General features: G+C 35.3%; 1 protein-coding gene across 3 annotated transcripts in view; it reads left to right on the top strand.

Moving 5' to 3' along the window:
* The window catches only part of LOC136847365 (uro-adherence factor A-like), a 584,194-nt gene that overhangs the window by 532,964 nt on the left and 27,187 nt on the right, over positions 1–24,043 (top strand). For all 3 annotated transcript variants that reach the window (XM_067118973.1, XM_067118972.1, XM_067118971.1), the window contains 2 exons: positions 9,173–9,438; positions 15,315–16,388. In XM_067118973.1, coding sequence (XP_066975074.1) covers positions 9,173–9,438; positions 15,315–16,388 — 1,340 coding nt within the window. The remainder of the gene's footprint in view (positions 1–9,172; positions 9,439–15,314; positions 16,389–24,043) is intronic.

The raw sequence follows: 24,043 nt of genomic DNA on the forward strand, positions 1-24,043 counted from the left end.
AGAATCATCCAACGTCCTAGTGCTGTTAGAATACTAACATACAAACATACGGGTACATTATATATATACATATATATATATATATATATACATATATATATATATATATATATATATATATATAGAGAGAGAGAGAGAGAGAGAGAGAGAGAGAGAGAGAGAGAGAGAGAGAGAGAGAGAGAGAGAGGTCAGTTTAGAAAACGTATCATAAGATAAGTAAAGAATGATGGAGGAGGAAGCAATTAATCCGAAATGGAATTAGGGAACGGTTCGAAGGAAAAGAAACGCCATAAATTGAACTCATTACCTTCAATCTAATGGCTCCTTCGGGTAATTAGGCGCGAAAGTAATAAAAGGTGTGTCGAAAGAATAATAGCAGCTTCATGTCTTAAATGCTCTCGTCCGCTTTTCATTGCATTCTCTTCTTCTTCTTTCTTTCTTTCTTTCTTTCTTTCTTTCTTTCTTTCTTTCTTCTTCTTCTTCTTCTTCTTCTTCTTCTTCTTCTTCTTCTTCTTCTTCTTCTTCTTCTTCTTCTTCTTCTTTTCGGTGTTCTCTGGAATATGGCCCACGGGGAAAAGGACCTGTCTTCTATTTCGGAAATCAACTGATAAGGAGAAACATAGGATATATATTTTTTATGAGTTATTTATATTTTCTTAATTTATTTCTTCTTATGTATCATTAATTAGAGCGAGGTATTTTAAATATCTCATTTGCGTGTTTAAATATTTATCTATACATTTATATTTTATTTATCTTCTTGGTTTATTTATTCATATGTACCATTATTTAGGGCTATTCATTTGAAAGATTGTAGCCTACTTGATTGTTACATATTTATGTATACATTTGTTTTTTATTTATTGTCTTGATTTTGTTTATTTATATGTATCATTATTTAGAGCTGTTCATTTTATTTATATGTATCATTATTTAAAGATATTCACTTGAAATATTGTTTTATTATTTACATATTTATTTATACATTTATGTTTTATTTATTTTCTTTATTTTATTGCTTTATTTATTCACGTCTCATTTAGAGCGATTCATTTAAAAGATTTTGTTTCATTGTTGACATAATTATTTATGGATACGTTTGTTTTATTTATTTTTCTTTATTTTATCATTTTATATATTCATATATATAATTTAGCGCGATTCATTTGAAAGACTTCATTTGGTTGTTTGCATATTTACTGATACATTTATATTTATTTATTTTTGTATTTATTTGTTGTTTTTACTTAGTTTTATATCATTATATTTATGTCCATTTATTAATCGGATTATATATTTCATTATGTATATATCCATTATTAATCAGTTTATTTATTTTATTATGGATATATGATTTATTAATCGGTTTATTTATTTCATATATACATCTATTATTAATCGCTTTATTTATTTCATTATGGATATATCCATTATTAATCAGTTTATTTATTTCCTTATGACTATACCCATTATTAATCAGTGTATTTATTTCGTAACGGATACATTATTTATTAATCAGTTTATTTAAACCGTTATAATTTTATCCATTATGAATCAGTGTCTTTAAACCATTATGCATATATCCATTATTAATCAGAGTATTTAAACCATTATGTATATATCCTTTTATTAATATTAATCAATTTATTTAAACCGTTATGTATTATATCCTTTTATGAATCCGTTTATTTCACTACATCCCGCTGGAACAAATTCACGCAGAGAAAATTTATATCCACGACAAGATTAAACTCCCCTGTCGCGGACGCCCTCACAATACTGGTGCCCAGAGCTAGATGAATGTCCTCTGAGGAGATTTGTCTCCGGAGGATCTTTCTTTCTCAAGTGCTTCAGTGTTCTCTCGCTTCGGGATATTAAGAAAGAGACTTGTTTATTTTCTCTCGGTTTTGGCACCTTTTGTTTTTGTTGGGTTGTCTTACAAGGGTCTTTGTCGCGTGTTTTTTTTTTTTTTTTTTTTTTTTTGTCAAGTTTTATGCACGTGGAGTTATGTGGATCTCTCTTCCTCGGTTATCGGAGTTGATAATAATAATAATAATAATAATAATAATAATAATAATAATAATAACAACAACAATAATAATTGTATTAATAGTATGTAGAACAACGACAGCGACAGTAATAATGACTATAACAAAATCAATAATAATAATAATAATGATAATAAATAATAATAATTAATAAATGTTTTCATGTTAAGAGTCTTGATGGTCTTCATTTTGTACCTCTTTCCACTCATAATATTTTATTTTATTCCTCTTTGAAGAGTGCTGTCCCTACACCCCCCCCCCACAACGCACCCTAATAATCATATTATCAGAATGTACAGTTACCAACAGTTGAACCTTTAATTACTATCTAATGCGACGAGAGTTTTCGGTATAAATCAATCAATGAATCGATGACCAAAGGCCCGGTAATCTTATCTTGACTTCAAGTATTACGAGAATTTAGGAAAAAAAATTCCGTTCGAGCATATTTGCGCAAGTGGTAACAGTGAGGCTTGAGAATTCAACCGTATGTTCTGTATAGTTCTTCAGTATCTCTGTAAATATTCGCTTTTGTATTAACACGCCTTGGCATTGTCAGTCTAACCAGCTAATAAAAAAATAACTGTGATAAAAGCTAAATGACTTTAGCCTAAAGCGATACTTGTAATAGTAGCAGTGGTAGGTTATATTATATTCAGTTTTACACAAAACTTCACAGATTAAAAGTACATGAAGATTTTTATCGCCAAATAACGTAACAAATTAATACATAAAAATCAGCTGATAAAAGCATTTATTACATAAAATAGATAAATCTATAAAAGGAGGGACGAACGGGAAAACGACGCAAGAAATAGTCTAGATAGATAGATAAAGAAATGGTCGAGTAGATAATACACTATTGAACGATTGGTGTACTGTTTTCAATATCGCACCACTTTTCTTCGACCATCGTCGACGAGTTTCGACAACTGAGGAGTGGCACGAGGTTCGAACACCTGGCGGGGGGGTTGGGGGAGGTTTGAGAAGAAAAAGAACCGAGTTAATGGGGTCTGAGACCTTAATGGCCGACTGGGTTTCTTCGCGGCCAGACTTATGGGTCAGACCTCAGCGTAAAAGGTGGTCAGATTTTCAGTGTTTTTTTTTAAGGATTTTTTGTTATTTAAAGTAGACATCTGTGCAGATTATTTTGTACATGTGTGTCATTTGATGTTTTAGCTAGACAAGGATGTTTTGAATGATGTTTCTTGGTTAGAATTGTATCACCGAAGCCTATGTGTAGATTGTCGTAATAAGTGTCTGGGCGTAATATTAAGATGTCACAGAAAAAACAAAACGTTGTTTCCCGGGATTTTAATTACTTAACTTATTTTATAGTGGTAAATGAACTAGATACTTGCTGGTACCCGGAGTGGTAACACCTTAGGGCGTAACCCTTTGTGAGGGAAAAACAGCATATGCTAAAAGGAAAAGGAAAAAAGGAACATACATAATATATATATATATATATATATATATATATATATATATATATATATATATATATATATGTGTGTGTGTGTGTGTGTGTGTGTGTGTGTGTGTGTGTGTGTGTGTGTGTGTGTGTGTGTGTCTGTGTGCGTAAAGCGACTGGTGCTGTGAGGGCTTTCTGCACTGAGGCTTCAAGCCTTGTCGTGCTGTTAAAAGAGGAACTTAACTGTGACTGCTGTTATCTTTTTCTCCTGAATCACCTTCTCTTATGGGGGAAAAAGTGCATGTGCAGCTGAAATACAATTCATGAAAGAAGGCAATTATCATCTCAGGTTTTACAGTAGTAGTAATATATATATATATATATATATATATATATATATATATATATATATATATATATATATATATATATATATATATATATGAAGTACGTGGGAGCATATAAACGGGCAATCACCCCTGTATATATGTATATTTATATTGATATATATTCATACATATATATATATATATATATATATATATATATATATATATATATATATATATATATATATATATCAAATATAAGGAGCCCATGCAAACACCAAAATGTGGAAAAGGAGAGAAACAGTTTGGTCTCTGAAATATAGCCTTTATTTTCCACATTTTGACATTTGTATGGGCTCCTTATATTTGGTGGAATTTTTTTAACAGAAAATATTTCACAGTCAAATACATACATATATATATATATATATATATATATATATATATATATATATATATATATATATATATATATATATATATATATATATATATAAGTACGTGGCAGCATATAAACCCGCATTCACACCTGTATATATGTATATTTTATACACATAAGTACACAATTGCATTTGTACACATGTAAGGATAAGTGATGGTCAAGGCCAAGAGAAAGAGAAGGTCTGCTCACTTCCTCCAAAATCCCCCATGAAGGCGGGGCTTTGTGTACCTCCTTATTGCGTCAGCAGGGGAATTGCCGTAACGAGCAGCAGGTACCTCTAAGATACGTCATCGCCTACGTAGTTACCCCAGGTGGGAGGCGACTCCACCCAGTTGGGTAGACCTCGTCTCGCTTGGCCTTGAGGGTGAGAATAAGAGGCCCTCTGTAAACCATCCACGCGTTAGGTAGGCAATGCATTAGGAGACAGATTCCATTACGGAGAGTAAACACTTGCATGATAGTTATTGTTAGTGTTTATTTGTGAGTCCTTGTATAAGTATGAATTTGGTAACCTAATAAGGAATATCTTGCTTGTGAGGTTTTATATTATCCTTGACGTATATTCTTGTCTGAATGAACCTCTTGTTTTTTTTTATTTCAGTATTTTTATATTGGTTTTTAAGGTGGTAAATAATCCAAAAGAGCTCTTTATTTATGATAATTATGACTAATGTTTATTTATTTAATTATGTTTTTCCTATTCTAAAAATGCTAAATAATCCAAGGGGGCCTTTTCTTCCTTCTTAAGGTGCTAAATAACCCAAAAGAGCTCTTTATTTATGATAATTATGACTAATATTTATTTATTTATTTATTTATTTATTTATGTTTTTCCTATTGTAAAGATGCTAAATAACCCAAAGGGAGTTTTTTTACGATCATTATCACTGTTACTTATTTATTCAGTGATGAAAAACTTTATCTGAGTAATGTCCGCAATAAAAATATATTCATATTTGTTTTCATTGCTAGAGAGAATTTTTCAGAAACTCCCTCATTAATGGATTTCGGCCAGCGAAGTCTTGATTATCTGTTTCCAATATTTATGTCGGCACCCTGGAGTTTCGCTTTAAAATTTTACCCCCGTAGTAGGAAGGCCAGTTGGCAAAATTTGAGATTTCGTCTTCTTGGGGAGCACCGATATCCATCACTTGGTACTGTATTGTCTTTGTTAATTATTCTTAAGAATGGGTCAGTTGTTAATTTTATTCTTAAAAGTTGGTCTGTTTGAGCGCAAGTGTGTAGATTCAGTTGGTTCATTAAGTTATATTAAGTCTTTTCAACACCGTTTCCAAACCAGTTTAGCAACGAATGTGAATCTTCTGTGGGGGATCACTATGATGTGACCGAAAATAATAAGTAAAAAGCCACAGTAATGTATATGAACGACTGTATTTCCAAAAAAAAAAAAAAAAACATTTATTTTGGAAATACAATGGCTCATATACATTGATGTGGCTTTTTACATATTAATGTTCTTCGTTTCGTTATCCGCTTTAAAACTTAGATGGGCGCCTTACGTAATTCGTATATTCTGTTTCAAGGGATTGCTAGAGAGCACTCATGTCTATACGTTAATGCGCAGATTCTTTTATTCTGATAATGTTACCAAATTTTTTTTTTTTCTTCAGTATGATGCTTCTTCATACTGCGAGTTCATTTCATTTGTCTTGGGTATTAATATTAATATCTTGTCCTATATATATACAGTATTTATATATATACATATGTATGTATATATATACAGTGTATATATATATATATATAGTTATTTGTATATTTATTTATTGATTTCTCGTTTCACATTAGGACAACTAAATTCTAATGTATGCTAATAGAACATGCACTGTTATGAATTCATTATGTAAATTCTTACTGATAAACATTATTTATTGATAAACGCTGTGGATTCCGAAGCCCTCTAATACCTTTTCATTCGTAAGTTTAGTTCTTCTTCATGCCACTCTTAAAAAAAAAAAAAAAGAATCATGTCACTCAGTGAGACCAGTGTCACCTACATATCTCTCTCCAGTTAATTAAGCTGATAAGATGAGGGACAAACAAATGAATAAAAGTTTGTACTGATACCCCTTTGTGTCCCTTTTATATAACCTAAGGATGAGCAGGTCATTGACTTTCTCTCTCTCTCTCTCTCTCTCTCTCTCTCTCTCTTGTTGTAGAAGCGAGATACACAGAAACAGTTTTCTGGGTGATTAAGAATCTCTCTCTCTCTCTCTCTCTCTCGTTGTAGAAGCGAGATACACAGAAACAGTTTTGCTGGGTGATTAAGAATACTCCTCTCTCTCTCTCTCTCTCTCTCTCTCTCTCTCTCTCTCTCTCTCTCTCTCTCTCTCTCTCTCTCTCGTTGTAGAAGCGAGATACACAGAAACAGTTTTGCTAGGTAATTATGAATACACCCTTGGCTCTCCCTTGAGAGAGAGAGAGAGAGAGAGAGAGAGACTTTGTGACTGTCTAGTGTAATAGATCGGGCATACTAATACAGGAAGGGTCGGTTGACATCCAAATGAGAGAGGTTTATGCTGCTATGAATGACAATTTTTTCTGGGGTCAATGAATGACCTTGTTGTTGTTACTGACCAATATCAAAGGCCCTTTCTGTGTTTTGTTAAGGGGATGGTATGCTGAGTAGGAGAGAGAGAGAGAGAGAGAGAGAGAGAGAGAGAGAGAGAGAGAGAGAGAGAGAGAGAGAGAGTAGCCTGATTATGGTCGCTTGGGATGCAAGTGTCTGCTTTTGCAGTAACTCCATTGAGAGAGAGAGAGAGAGAGAGAGAGAGAGAGAGAGAGAGAGAGAGAGAGAGAGAGGTAATTAACTATACATGATCATGAAATCTTTTAGACGCGAGCAGAATTGTGTGATGCCTATTCTTATGTTTGTGTATACTCGAAAGCACAACCTGAATCTGACAATTTTTAAGCAGACTACTTATAATTAACACTGCGTAGCGACAGTGCAAATTTATTCTTGCCACATGATATATTTATGGCATGTTTAAATTTAGCTCTGCCTGAATCATCCGCTCAGGGCCATATCGGTTTGTCCTTCGGAATCGTTGGACGTCTGATGGTCAAATTTCGTGTTACTTTTTTTAAGTGCAAAGGACGGTGGGATGGTCACCTTCGGGCCTTTTTCTAGTCCTTTTGGGGAAGGCCACATTGCCTATTTTGGGGGGAAATGGGGTTACTAGTCCCCTGTGCATCTAATAAACAAAAATCCTGACGTTTTCTATTTCAACAGCCTATAATTGACAATAAAATGGACGAAACTGATTCAAATATGGCCGTACTGATATCCTGACAAGGATAGAAAAGGCATGCAGAGACCAATCACATTCTGGCAAATACAGTAGGGGAAAAAACCCCGCTTGAGTAGGTTTTTGTGAAGCATGTTGGTATAACAACCCGCAATTCCTTTGCCTTCAAAGGCTTCCGCGCCTTCGTCAGAAGTCATGTAAGCACTTACATTTCACCTGACGAAAGGGGAAGAAGGTCTTGATAGCTAAAGAACTGGCGATCGTTGTACTAATATTTCTCAGAACAACTACTGTACACGAGAAGAGGCGTTTTTGCCCCTTCAAAAGTATTGATATGAACATTTTCAGTAGCCGTGGCCTTTTGTCTATTATTATTATTATTATTATTATTATTATTATTATTATTATTATTATTATTATTATTCAGAAGGTAAACCCCTATTCATATTAAAACACGGCTACCGGGGCCACTGACTCGAAATTCAATCTTCCAAAGCATATGGTGATCGTTTGAAAGAAATTACAGAAGATAATAGGAAATACAGAAAGAAAGAGATCAGTTATTAGCAAATAAAAAGGATAAGTAAACAGATAAAAATATAAATGAATAAATAAATAAGAATATAAAGAAATGATTAAGATACAAGATAAATTGTTTCAGGGTAGCAATGCATCGCATCCATGGTATTATTATGAGATATTAGCGAACATAGGAACCGTCTGTGAAATAATATCACGGTTGCAAATCAAATTCCGCCGGAATCATTTCGAGAGCAATTTTAGCAGCAGCTGTGCAAATCAAATCTGCGGCATAGTTGATACGGCCTTTTATGACATTACGCAGGATTTTACATTAATGGAGTTCTGGATCGTAGCGATAAATACTCTTGATTGGGTCGTTAATCAAGCGGTGCATTTATCCACGCTGATTCATGTTATGTGCAATTATATAGCCCTAGCAATTATAGACAGTACTTGTTAAACGAATGTGAAGCTCCACAGAATTCATGCACTGCTGTTAAAAAGAATAATATATATATATATATATATATATATATATATATATATATATATATATATATATATATATATATATAATCAGTGTCGCATCGTATGGGACATTCTTTTCAATAGCAGTACATGATTTCTATTGAGTTTCACATTCGTGTAACAAGTACCGTATATAATTGTAAAATGTTATATAATTACACATTACATGAATCAACGTAGGTAAATGTACCGCTTGATTAACATGACAATTATTTTATATATATATATATATATATATATATATATATATATATATATATATATATATATATATACATATACACACAGTATATACTCCTTTAGTTATAAGCTGAAATGAAACTTTTTTATCGTTAACTTTCCTAATCAAGAGATTAAACGTTACGATCTGTTAAATTTAATGTGTAGGCAGTTTTTTGTAATATTTATTGTTTTTAGTTTATATATATATATATATATATATATATATATATATATATATATATATATATATATATGTGTGTGTGTGTGTGTGTGTGTGTGTGTGTGTGTGTGTGTGTGTGTGTGTGTGTTAACGCACCCTTAGGATATTAGTAGTGTTGTGAAGTCCCGTCCAAGACGAGTATCACCATCTCATAATGTCGTGACCTTTCTTGCAGACCCCAACGAAATCTTCGCCGGGGAGCCCGGCGGACCTCCGCTGGCGGGAGTCGTGATGCAGCAGGCGTATCCGGGGGGTCCCATGATCACCATCCCGGTGCACTGGACGCCCTTCATCGACCCCACCCTCATCCCGGGGGAGACCGCCCTCACGCCCTTAGATCCAGCCTTCACGCACGTCATAGACCCCAAGGCGCTGCCCATCGATCCCCTACACATCTTGCCCGTCCAGCACGACGCATCGGGGTGTCCCGTCCATGTCCAGGTAAGGCCCTTATTGCCCTTGGGGATGTCCGGGCTGTATAATATGGAGGTGTCAGGGGTGAGAGTGGGACTGGGAATGATTTCATATATATATATATATATATATATATATATATATATATATATATATATATATATATATATATATATATACATATACTCACACACACATATATATATATAACACACAAACATCATATATATATATGATGATGTTTGTGTGTTTGTTTATATATATGTATGTGTGTGAGTGAGTGAGTGTTTTATATATATATATATATATATATATATATATATATATATATATATATATATATATATATATATATATATATATATATATATATATATATATATATTATAATATATATATATATATATACATATATATGTATTGTATATATGTATATGTAAAACAAATATACATATATATATATATATATATATATATATATATATATATATATATATATATGTGTGTGTGTGTGTGTGTGTGTATTTACTGTTCATGGAAGCCAGTTGTTTTAAAAGAGAGAATGAAATGAAAAAGTTTTGAGAAGAAGAGAGGACGAGTAGAATGGAGGAAAACGCTGGAATGAAAAAAACCGAGCTAGGAAAGACGAGGGTAAGAACGGATGAAGAATGGGGAAGCTGAAGTGACGTAAGGAAAGAATTGAATTTAAGGATAAAGGGGAAACGGAAGAATAAATAAGGAAGAAAACATCGGAGGAGGAAGAATATTAGAAAATTAAATTGTTTTCAGAAAAGTCGAATGCGACAGAGCACACCATAAAAAGCGGGGATGTGTCGTAATTGAAAATAACAGAAGAGGCGAAGAGAGAGAGAGAATAAAAGATATTAGGAGAGTTGGGGAAACGGGAAAAAAGCCATATTCAAGACGGGAGGGAACAGAAAAATACCGAAAGAAGTAAATTGGTTTATAAGAACAAATCTAGAAATCAGATCAGAGTGAAGAGCAGAAGAGAAAAAGTATTGATTATCAAAGGGGGTGGAAAATACAAAAAATAAAACATTAATATCATGAAAATGAAGAATAGAAATGGGAGGTAAACAGCTGAGTAACCAGGTTGAAAGGAAACAAAACAGACAAAATATGACAAATTTAATAATTAGTATAATAAGATTGAAATAAAGTTATTTATTGGGTTTAATTGTCACCAAGGGGACTGAATGAGACCAGCACTTAATGCAATACTTAGGGAGAAGGGTAGAATGAGTGCCGAGTGACAAGAAATTCATTAAAAATAAAAAAAAAAAAAAACAATAAACAAGCAAAGCGAATACAGAAAAGAATGAGAATGATTAATCAGGAGAGAGTGCAATGAGTGCAGAGTGATAATAATTACTGGCAAAGACGAGAAAAAGCAGTGAATTAAGAACAATGAAATGAGAAAAAATAAAGTAAGTTGAGGATGATGACAGTCGGGCGAGCGAGAGATACAAGTAAAAGGAGAAAGAGAATGCTGCCAATAATGAGAGTAATGAGAATAATGGCTGGGTTTCTCGTGCTGAATGACAAGGCAGGATGAAATGGAGAACTAAAAGGATGGCTAATTACATGGAGCCTTTGAGAAGGGAACAGAGCAACCCGTGAATTATACGCGAGGAAGGGCTCTGTCCATATAATGATTTTTTTTTTTTAATATAGTGTTCGGATTTTTTTAGGCTGTGTATCCGAAAGAGGATACGAGTGGTAAAGAGAGAGCTTTGGCCCTGAAAAATATCATTATATATATATTATACATATAGTTACATATATATTATATGTATATATATTGTATATATATTTATATATGTGTGTGTTTCTGCCTGCCTGACTAATTTGAAGGACAGTACGAAACGTAAGAGGTGAAATAGGAAATTATATCTTCTCTCTTTTTTTATTTTCAAGCGCAAGCATCGAGACAATAAATACCGGGGTAATGGTTTTGAAACTTGGTATTTTGAAATTCCGATAGCATTTTGATTCTGGGGAGAGGGACGCGGAGCATGCAACAGGAATTCAATTTCCGCAGTAAAGGGTTTTAATAGAAAGCGATCCTACAGTGAGTAAGACATTTCAAATGGACTACAGGCACCAGTGAAAAACTGTTCCCGCGCGGAGCAGAAGTCGATAATAAATGGAATATGATTTTTTCCTACAGGAAATAGAATTGAGCTTCATCATTTATAAATAAATTCCGAATGTAGTTAGGCGTCAAAATTTTTCATCCGCAAGTGTTTGATTTTATATTGTAAAATACTTTTGTTCACGTATTGGCATGGCAGTAACGTAGTTTGTGTTGGTATAATGGATAAGTAAATGCGTTTAGCTGAGTGTGAAAAATAAATACATGGGGTTCAAGTAGTTCATATGTAATTTACTTTTGGAAACACGTACGTTTAATGGTCAAACATACATTAAGTTTTTATGACTGTAGCTTAATATGGTTGTTAAAGTACTGTAATATGTAATAAGTTTTCTTGGTAAATGTGCGTAATTTATGATACTTTGCCATTACTCTCAGTATAAGTAAGTTATGCTTATGCTATTAAATTACTATAACATGATATGCTTCTGGTTAAAAAAAAGGGGCGGGGGGAGCGTAAAGCAATTATCTTTTGGTATTATGTGTGTGTGTAATTCTGTTATGTTCTGAAACTTTGTTGATTGAATTTTCATACCTATTTGATATTAAACAAGTATATATAATTGCAGAACACTTTGTTTTTTGAATTACAGAAATATATTTTTGATTACAGAGATCCTTCCTAGATATTGACCCCCAAGGGTTTTAGGGGATCGTTATCCAGGACTAATATTTCTTGAGGGTATTATCTTTATGATATTTACAGTCTTTTGTTTATGTTTTTACGTTCATCCCCAACGGGCTTGTACTAAACACGCCGCAAAGGTGGATACATATCTGGATAAAACCCATGGGGGTCACTACCTAGAAAAGATCCGATCACAGAAATGTAATAACGATTAAATGCTAATTGCTCTTCGATACGGCCTACCAAAGCATCTGCGGACATCGGTATAGAAAACGACAAAAGCACGGCCAAATAGAAAACGGTAAAAAGCGAGGCCATCACGTCACTGGTTAACTCGAGAGAATCGCAAAGCAACAAAAACTCGAGTGGGTGCAGGAAGAGAAAACGCTGGTAGATGTTCCTGGGAGGATTTCAGATGAGCGTAGGGGCGATTTGAGGGGGATAGTGGAAAGACAAGATTGAGGAGGGTGGAAATTTTGTCCTGTCATCTTTTTCCGAGGAATGGGACTTTAGAATAGGCCTTAGGTTTTTTTTTTTTTTTTTGACGGCTACTTAATACTGTACGTCTTAGTTTCAGCAGCCGTGTGTTGTCTCCTAACTGTTTATTTTATTCGTTGTCGTATGTTGTTCCGTTTAAAATAGTATAATGTAAATTTATAGTATATATATATTATTTTGTGTATCATTATATATTTTAAGGTTAACGCTAAGTGAAGCTGTTGGGAAATAACACACGATTGTCGAATGTATAAGTGTATATATATATATATATATATATATATATATATATATATATATATATAGAGAGAGAGAGAGAGAGAGAGAGAGAGAGAGAGAGAGAGAGAGAGAGAGAGAGAGAGAGAGAGAGAGAGAGAGAATTGATGTTATTTAATTATTCCTGTCCATAGTTTCAAGACCTCTGAACATATATCTTGTGGAGTTTATGCAGGCCAACCATGTCGAAAAAGAAAGCCTGAAATGTATAAGAAAAGAAAGAAGGGAGGTAACGATGAAGTCCTTAGGCTCCTCCTCCTCTTAACTTTCCCTGCTTGAGAGGAAGTCGGCGGACTTCCCCTTTTTCGCCCTCAATTTTTCTTCAAACGACGAAGCTTGACTTTTCCTCACGCTTATCCATTTTTTTTTTTTTTTCAAATGAACGTCATTGGAATTCTCCGCTTACTTTGTTTTTGCATTTCTCAGAGTTTATATCGAAGCATCTTCATTTACTTCAGTCATGGCCAAATAACTTTCACGGTCTGGCCAACCGTCTCATCGGATTTCAAATAAGATAGTTGCTGACTTCCGCGGGTGGGCCGGGGATGGAGGGAGCCATGTGAGGAGGTGGGGTGGGGGATAGGGGTCTAGTGGGAGACGAGACAACTCTGTTGAAAATGAGGGGGATAGGACGGAACCCGGGTTTTCAGTCTTTATTAACAATGAAGGAGGATTTTCGGTCGTTATGAACAGCGGAGGGCGGTTTTCCTTCCTTTATGACTAATGATGGAAGTGGTAAGGGTTGTCAGTGATGGAGTGTGCCTATCATTATTAGTGACAGGAGACCGAAAAGTTTTCAATCTGTAGTAACTCGGTCTTTTCAGGGACAGAAATCAGACGTAAATCGCAAGAGACTGGCTTTAATTTCCAGGTTAGTTGTGAAGGGAAGTTAAGCAGTCTGTTTGAATTATATATTTAGTTTGTACGAGGAAGGCCAGTTTGGAATATGAGTGCCTGCTGTATATCGAGTATGAATGGCGAATGGTTATGTATTGAAGAATTCTGATTGATTAATATATATATATATATATATATATATATATATATATATATATATATACATATATATGTGTGTTTATATGTATATATATACACACACACATATATATGTATATATATATATATATATATATATATATATATATATATATATATATATATATATATATATATATATATATATATATATATATATATATATATATATATATATAGATACATATATATATATATATATATATATATATATATAGAGAGAGAGAGAGAGAGAGAGAGAGAGAGAGAGAGAGAGAGAGAGAGAGAGAGAGAGAGCCAGCCCCACATCCATTTTAGTGACCCCATTTATAAATGCCCAATATTGCGTCCAGTGTGAATGGATAATGCTCACATATGTATTCGAAGTGAACGATAGATTTCGTGCCGAAGGATTTAAACAAAGGAAATAACAAAGACTGAAGTTTATCACAAGATTCCTTCTACGAACACGCTGACACTGACAATCAACTCAAGTCATAATAACCTTACAGATATTTAATTCCAGCGTTGATGTTTTGAGTTGGAAAAATTAAACATTGAGAGGCAGATAGATCCGGCTACAAGAAATAATCTCAGAAATAGCCTAAAAAAAAACTAGCAATGACGCCTGTTCATTGCTAGTAGGTAGCCATAGCGTTGTCAGATTGGATGGGAGAGGGGGGAGTTGTAATTGGAGAAGTTTCCAAGAATCTTTTTAATCAGAAACAGGAAAGCGTTGTTGGAGGAGGGAGATGTCACGCTGCAACATATTCATTTTTTTAGAGATGTCTTTATTTTCTACACCAGTCTTGTTTTCTTATTTTCGTGTTGCTGTTGTGTCAATCTTCATCCTTAACTTGAGAAATATGCAACATATTCATTTCTTAGAGATGTCTGTATTTTCTACACAAGTCTGTTCTCTTATTTTTATGTTGCTGTTATGTGTCAATATTCATCCTTAACTTAAGAGATAATATCATATTCATTTTTTAGAGATGTCTTTTATTTTCTACACCAGTATTTTCTCTTATTTTTATGTTGCTGTTATGTGTCAATCTTCGTCCTTAACTTAAGAAATATGCAACATATTTATTTTTTAGAGATGTCTTTTATTTTCTACACCAGTATTTTCTCTTATTTTTATGTTGCTGTTATGTGTCAGTCTTCATCCTTAACTTGAGAAATATGCAACATATTTATTTTTTAGAGATGTCTGTATTTTCTACACCAGTCTTTTCTCTTATTTTTATGATGCTGTTATGTGTCAATCTTCATCCTTAACCTATGAAATATATTCATTTTCAATTGCAGGTGAAGGTGGACTCCAATGGCGTGCCTATTCAGATTCAACCGACAGCCTTCACTGTATCGTTGAGTTCGCTACACCAACACCAAGAACACCAACAACAGCAACAACAGCCGGGCATCATAACCCAACAACACCAACAGCAACAACAGCAGCATCAGCCGGAAGGACATCTCGCAGCGCCGCAGCCTGAGGTTCAAGAGGTTGTTGTTGCTGAAGGGCTGTGCCAGGCACAGCACCCTGCCGGAGAACAACAGACCCTCGAAGGACAGAGCCAGGCAGAACAACACGTCCTCGAAGAGCAGGCCGGGGCAGAGCAACAAGGTCACCCTCGAGGAGAGGACGCTGGAGTAGGAGTGATGGAGGTTGAAGGAGAGGAGACGGAACAGACGGAGATGTCGGAGGTAGACAGACAGGAGACGACGGACGAGGAGGCAAATGACACAGTCAAATGCAGTGAGGAAAAAGAGACAGACGTAGATGTAAGTGAGGAAAATGATAATGTGGAGGAGGAGGGAACCAAGGGAACAATGGAGACAGAGGAGGAGGAGGAGGAGGAGGATGAAGAGGAGGAGGAGGAGGAGGAGGACGACGAGGAGGAGGATGAAGAAGAGGAGCAGGAGGAAGAGGAGATGGAAGAAGAAGAAGAAGAAGAAGTACAAGTTAGAGAACCAGTTGAAGAAACTATTCAAGAGGAGAAGCAGGTGGAACCAAGAATGGAAGCGACGAAGGAAGAGGAGAAAACAGAAGAGGGAGAGGAGGAGGAGGAGGAGGCGGCGGAGGAGGACACCACAGTGGCAGCGATAGCAGCCGAAAAAGACACCGTTAGCAGTAAGAAGAATAAAAGCAAAGCATCAAAAGACACACTGACAACAGCAGCATCAACAACGCCGTCAGGAATCCCGGCAGTGCCTTCTACGAATCCCCAAGAGGTGACGACGGCGCCGTCGTCGGCAGCAGGAGAGGCAAAGAGGAGAGGAGGAAGCGACGAGGAAGAGGAGGAGGAGGAGGAGGCAGAAGAGGAGGAGGATATGCTCACCAAGGAGGCTGAAGAGTCTTCAGACTCTAGTGATTCGCAGGTACGTCATTTTAGCGAATGCTGTCTTTTTTTCACCGCTTGGAATTTTAGCGATTCTGCATTTTACACGCAAGTCTCCTTATTTACTGTTATTGACCATTCAGCCATTTACACACACACACACACACACACACACACACACACACATATATATATATATGTACATATACATATATATATATATATATATATATATATATATATATATATATATATATATATATATATATATATATATATTATATATATATATATATTATATACACTGTATGTATGTATATAATTGAAACATTTTATATATATATACATATACACATATATATATATATATATATATATATATATATATATATATATATATATATATATATATATATATATATATATATATATATATATATATATATATATATATAAATAAGTTTCATTATTTATATTTATTGCTGTAAAATAATTATTACTTTTCCTGATTTATTCCTCAAGAAGCAGCTACACTTCAAGGTATTTAATGGCCCGTCATGCAAAATTGAATTGGAGAGTGACATCTTGAAAGCACCAAAACCTTTGGTATTGCAGCAGAAATTTTGAAAGTCTACGGCCGCCTTTATGAGTATTTCACTTTCAACATTCATTAATTTGATACATTTCTTTAAATTTATTATTTTCTTTACACGCAAGTCGCTCTATAATAATAGCATATATAGCATAGAATTGGTTTTTTTATATATATAACCAAGAGATCATTGGTACTGAAAGCTTTCAGATTACTTCGTTCCAAATTCCGTTGTTCCTGAAAAAATGTTACTAAAATCTCAGTGTTGCATAAAGGTGATGTTGCTGGAATCCAATATCTTTCTTTACCTTCATAGTATTTAGTTGTCTAGTGATTATTTTGAGTGTTAACGTGTTGCGGGTATAGATGAACAAACTTTGGCAAAAGCAGTCTTTCACTTATTAATATGATCTCATAAATTTTTAATTATTTCTTTATTAAGATCTTCGGTATTCTTAGAAATCTCATTTGTATTGAGACACATTTTATATGAAACTTTAGATGAGACAACAACTTTCATTTTGTATGGGAACTTTTTCTTTGAGTTTTAGTTTGATCATTAGGTATGAGTGACCCGCCGTATTGATAACTGTGTAGAATATCCAATAAGATAAGAACAGAATTTCCTTTTGGGTAATATACAAATCTTATATAACTTATAGTTTCTTGCTAGATAGGAAAATCAATGTTTTCATATTGAACAAAATTTTCATGGGTGTCATTTCTTAATTAAAACTGAAAAATAAATGGTCTCGCTTTGTTCAAGTTATAAGCAAGGTAAGACTCGTACACCTGACAGTAATTAATCATTACAACCTAATTCTCTCCACTGCATCGATAATCCTTTACATTAACCTCTTCCCTCTTCCTTTGCCTATTCATTTCCCCTCTGAAATGGCCCCCACGACCGTTCATGTTCTTTAATAATACTATATTCGGAGAAGGGCTAGAAGTATGGGCGGCCAGTTGGAAGCCCGTTGCTTTTCTCAGCTAACGGAATTTTTGTTGCCTCGCATTTATTTCTGTTTCAGATCTTAATGTTTAAACTTCTTCTTCTTCTTCTTCTTCTTCTTCTTCTTCTTCTTCTTCTTCTGCATTGCATATTTATTCTTTTCTCGTCCATCCTCTTCTTCATATTCTTCAGCAAACTGTTTCTCTCTTCTCTTTCTAAGCCCTTTTATATTTGCATTTTTATTTTTATTTGTATATGCTTCTCTATTTTTGTGTTGGGGGGTGTCATTCCCTCTCTTTTCTTACTTCTTCGCTTGTTTTCTCTCCTGCTGTTAATCAAAGAGAGAAAGTGAGAGATTCTATAATTTTATTTTACATCCCAATAACAAAGCTGAAGTTAAGCCATGGTTCGCATCTTCTCAAGTAAATGGAATTGTCAAAACACGGTTGATTTCGTCTTAAGTATTTTTATAATGAAAGAATTCTTTTAAAAACAAGTAGCTTCCGGCAAACTCTCTCTCTCTCTCTCTCTCTCTCTCTCTCTCTCTCTCTCTCTCTCTCTCTCTCTCTCTCTCTCTCTCTCTCTCTCTCACAGTTTTTAAAGGTAAGATGCTATAAATTAGACAGAATGTGAACCATGCTTTCAGCTGTTCTTCCAAGTCTGGTGCTTTATTCCTATTTTATATAGCATCAGGGTACGGTTTATTCATAAGAAGATTACGTAAAATAAAGGGGTTTTAATTCGTTAGTAAGTGCGCTAAATATGAATACTTGTGAAGCTCAGAATTTGGGCTGTACAGAAATTTATAGGTGTCAAATTCTTGAATTTATAGAATGCGTAAATAACTTTGTGCTACTAAGTGTAAGTGTAAATTAGAACAAACACTACCTTCCTGTAACCTACCTATAAGGCATAAGGTATAAGTTTGTTCTCTAACCTACCTATAAGGCATAAGGTATAAGTTCGTTCTCATAGGTTTTTGAGTGCTTGTGTTTAGCAAGCATGTTGTGTTAAGTATGGGAAAAATAATATATCGGTCTTTAATCGTATGAAGGAATTTGATTACTTTCCCTCAGAGTATGTTGTTTGGCAGTTATGAATAATTTTATTGTTGTTATTAAAATTATGCATAAAGACACGCAAAATTTCGCCCTAATGACGTCTTTATTTTAATATCATTTGGAACGCGAATGTTCGTCTACCTTTTATTGTTATTATCTTGTTTTGGGAAGCATTATTTTTATTACGAGTTTTAACAGTTTTTTTTTATAATTATACTTTGAATTTATTGTGTTTATTTGTTGACATTTTCAGTAGTAGTGGGTGCTGGATTTTGAAATTAAAAGTTGCCTTTTGACTACGTCACTTTTAACCCTTCCAGTTAACGCTGACTTCTATTATTATGCCATTCAACCTGTTACGCGCACATTACCGCTTAGCCTAGCGAACATCTTCGTCTGCAGTTCGCCGCCTCTACGGAAACTTTGTCTCTATTAAACATCGTGCATGAACGCCCTCATCGCGGTTAATGTGTCATTTTAATTGACGACGATGGACCCGAATGTGCCCTTGTTAAGAAATGTGAAATCCCATTTCACTTTTACTGACTTGATGTATGCTAACTTTTGCGTTCAGAATATTTCAGACAGCAAAGGGCTGAAGTACTGAAGAATATTAATATTTGCAAATTTTTTTTTTACCCACGCATTGTTAATTAGCCTCTTAAACTAATCAAGAAAAATGGGATTAACGGAAATCAAGAAGATTTTGCTCATTGTTTTACCTCGATCTTTGTTGGTATTTCAGTTTGTCCTAATAAGGAAATAAAACGCTAGTGTTAGTTGAGGAAGTGAGTGGCGTATGAGGTTGAATTCTTGCCCAGCCAAGACTCGTATTGATCAGCCGATTTCGTACCATGCTCGCATTCCGCGGTTCACTGTGCATCGGTAAAACTGTGCTTAATGATGCGTGGAAGTGGGTAGATGGCGGTATGTATGAATGATGACTCTCTCTCTCTCTCTCTCTCTCTCTCTCTCTCTCTCTCTCTCTCTCTCTCTCTCTCTCTCTCTCTCTCAAGTCTTTTTTTTTCAGTGCACAAACAACTCACAATTCATCCTGAGCTGTCGTTATTTGTCCATCATTTCATTGTTTCACTTTATGTACTTTATCTCCTTGTACCTCATCTTATTTATTGCACTTTCTAACTTTCCCTTTTCCCCTGTTTTCTTTCTCTTTTTTCTCTTCGCTCTATCAAGTACTTGCGCTCCTCTCCTTATCACCTCATCTCAACACAATCCTTCTCTAATCCTTGCGGACAAACGCCTTGTCTTCAAGAACCTTATCTCAGTTAATCGCCTCGTTTATAAACTCTCTCTCTCTCTCTCTCTCTCTCTCTCTCTCTCTCTCTCTCTCTCTCTCTCTCTCTCTCTCTCAGTTATTCCACTCAGTTGAATAACCTCCAATTTTACCCCTTGTCTTTTTTTTCAGCGTTCCACTGGCGAATCCTTACGAATTATGTCATGTCAACCTGCCAAAATCTCTCTCTCTCTCTCTCTCTCTCTCTCTCTCTCTCTCTCTCTCTCTCTCTCTCTCTGAACAAGTGCAGCATATGTTAAAACTTAAATTAATTAATCGCTAAACGGTTTCTGTTTTAGATCTGGCGTTCAGTTACCCCCTCAGATAAAACCGAATGACATTTTGCTTCTGCGAATTAAAAGCGGAAATTCTGTCTGTCCGTCTCTAGAAGGGGAGAAAATTCCTCTACAGGTGAAACCTCTCTCTCTCTCCTCTCTCTCTCTCTTTCTCTCTCTCTCTCTCTCTCTCTCTCTCTCTCTCTCTCTCTCTCTCTCTCGTATAATAGACAGTCCCCTTTTCAGCTACGCATTTCCTTCCCCGTACCCTTCAAGTCGAAATGCTCTCTCTCTCTCTCTCTCTCTCTCTCTCTCTCTCTCTCTCTCTCTCTCTCTCTCTCTCTCTCTCTGCTCACGCTTTTCGCTCCTCCGACTTTCGTTTTTCCCCTCATTCATCGAGGTGGAACGTCTCTCACTTTCTTTCTCTCCTTTTTTTTTTGGCTCATCTTCGGCTGAGTCCTTTCATATACTTCCCGCGTTCTTGATTACTTCCTCCCAATTCTGAAAGATATATTTTCTTTTTCCTTGCCTGCCTCTCTCTCTCTCTCTCTCTCTCTCTCTCTCTCTCTCTCTCTCTCTCTCTCTCTCTCGTTCCGGGAAGGGAAAGAAGTCCTTTTCTCAGGTCTTTTTGTCCTCACCTTCGGGGATGAGAGAAATGTAATTAATTTATTTTACTTTTTATTTTATTTTTGCACCTCTGAGATGAACTTTCGTGTTTCTGTGAATGCGGGGCTTAGAATTTATGCTCAACCCTCTTCCATATCTGGCTTTTTTTTATTGTTTTGATTACCTGAAGACACTGAATTAATTAGTCTTCCTCGTTTTTGCTCTGCTTCACTTAGAAGATGGATTTTCTATTTTTCTCCACACCAGTTCAGTGGATTAGCTCTTATTTCTTGTGAGTTGTTCCATGTTTATGCATGTGCATACATACTCACACACACACACACACACACACACACATATATATATATATACACACATATATATATATATATATATATATATATATATATATATATATATATATGCGCTTGTGTGTGCTTGTATTTGTGGTACACATTTCCTTCAAACCACATATCATATTATTTTGCAAACTCTCTCTCTCTCTCTCTCTCTCTCTCTCTCTCTCTCTCTCTCTCTCTCTCTCTCTCTCTCTCAAACACTCATACGTTTTTTCAGCACTGGATCATCTGGTCTAAAAAGTATAATATTGCACTTGTACCAGAGAGTAGAATTTACGATTAACAGGAGGATTATTGTCAAGAGGGAGCGTTGCCCCTCTCCATCCATCGTCACTTTTCCTCCCATTCCCCTCCTACCTCCCTATACCCTTCCTGTCATCCCTCCCCTCCCCTCCCCTCTTCCTCCCCTCTCCTCTTCACTGGAATAACAGAGCTTATCTCACTTCAGTGATACTCAAGTGAAGTGCCCAGCGCTTGTCGTTTCTTTTTTTTTTTAATCGACGCAACTGGAAGTTTTCCCTGATGGGGATTTTTTTTTTTACTCGTCCCACGCTTCAACTTAAAATGCACACATGGAAGGAAATCCCTGAATTAGTTGGCAGTGCATGGCATGTTAGAGCATCTTTTTATACTTTTTACCTTGTTCGTGTTTACGTTCGTTGGTTTCTTTGTGTTTGCAGCAGTTCATTCTCTTGGGGATGAGAGAGAGAGAGAGAGAGAGAGAGAGAGAGAGAGAGAGAGAGAGAGAGAGAGAGAGAGAGAGAGAGAGAGAGAGAGAGATTATTCTCCCTAGTGATTTGAAGATTATGATTTGAAAAATAAAGTGCGTGTAAGTATTGTAACAGAAATTTTACTGGGCAGTGACCAAACGATATTGTAGACAGATAAATAGAGAATGATTAGCAAGTTAAACTTAAGAAAAGAGGAATGAGAAGGAGACTACCTTCGAGAAAGAGTAGACTGCGTTAAGCAAGAGCATCTTAAATAACTATAGTTTTTCTGTTTTGTCAACTGAGAATTTTTTTTTTTTTTACCACTTTAGAAAGTCAAGATCTTCCCACATTTTAATCATTCTGATCCCTGCTAATTGTTGTAAATTGTACTTCAGTTTAATGTGGATATTTACCAGCCCCTGTGACCCTGGACTCGAATTTACTGTACATCTTTATTATATTTGTATAGACAACTTTGGACCTAGGTGCCATTATCTCAGCCTTAATATCTTCAGACTCGAAATGTATTATTTTGTCTTAAAGAGATCTGACCCTGCACCTGCAGTGCAGAAGACCTGGTGATTTTTTATTTTTTTATTTATTTATTTATTAAATAAAAAAAAATTTTGCAAAATTTGCTCGCTGGGAATTGTTCAGGGTTATAGCTTTGGTTATATAAACAGGATACCCTTGAACTTTGAATCTTCCAGGGGAGAATAAGATGCTTGATGCTTCTTCATTTTGAGAAATAAGACGTTGCTTGCCGCCTCCGCTACGCCGCCTGAAGAGATTTCACACAGGCAGCCTTTGGATTTTGAAGTCAAGATCCAAAATACTCTCTCCATTTAAATTTTTTGTAAGATTCCTCCCCAGGGGCCGTTTCATGACCTGCATTTAAGGAGTTGTTATCGGCTTGCAACTTCTTATAACTTTACCTTGAAATCGGTTAGCCGATCATACTAAAACTTACAATTTTATTTCTTAGTTTGTCCCGTCTACAGGAAACGCTAGATATACCCAAGATTTCGAATCTCTTCGTTCATTTCGGATGCTATTGTTTCGTTTATATTCTCATTAAAAAAAGCGAGTAAATTCCATAGAGTATGGGTTGAATGTGGCAAAATACCGATAATATAGAACTACTATCCATTTCAGGGACCGCGAGTCATCGTTTTTCTCAAATATCTTTCAAACTAATTATTTGATCGAAATGGTACTCTGACACAGTGTGCAAGACATTTCTCGCTAATTTTGGATATATAGTGTATTGTCAAATGGCGTTAGTTGAGGCATTTACTCTTGACTTTTAAAGGCAAAGTCGCATGAGTCAGCAGGACTAATCTACGTGATCGAACGTCCGCTATCCCCCATAGACTGGAAAGAGTGGGGGCGGAGATGGGGAGGCCAGGAAAGTGAGTTGAGGGAGGGATTGGGAGGGAAAGGGAGAGGGAGGGAAGGGATGGAGATAAAGAACATTCGAATGCATACTTTGGCGATGCTTGGCAACACCATGGAGGTCAAGAGTAAACGCCTTAAAACCATTTGACAATGCACTATATTACCAAAACCTAGCGGGAGGTGTCATGTACACTGTCAAAGTACCATTTCGGTCAAATAATTAGTTTGAAAGCTATTTGAGAAAAACGATGACTCTCGGTCCCTGAAATGGATAGTAGTTTACTAGTTTGTCCGTGAAAATAACAATGATTTTGAGGACGTTCGTGATACGGACGCCAGTGCAAATGGATAACCAAGTCTACAACACCATAGACTCGTTCTCCATGAACTCGGCGACACACCCCTAGATTCCCATTATATCAGGGAGAGGTTATTAGGGTGATAA

The sequence above is a fragment of the Macrobrachium rosenbergii genome, chromosome 16 (genome assembly GCF_040412425.1).
Source record: "Macrobrachium rosenbergii isolate ZJJX-2024 chromosome 16, ASM4041242v1, whole genome shotgun sequence".
NCBI lineage: Eukaryota > Metazoa > Arthropoda > Malacostraca > Decapoda > Palaemonidae > Macrobrachium > Macrobrachium rosenbergii.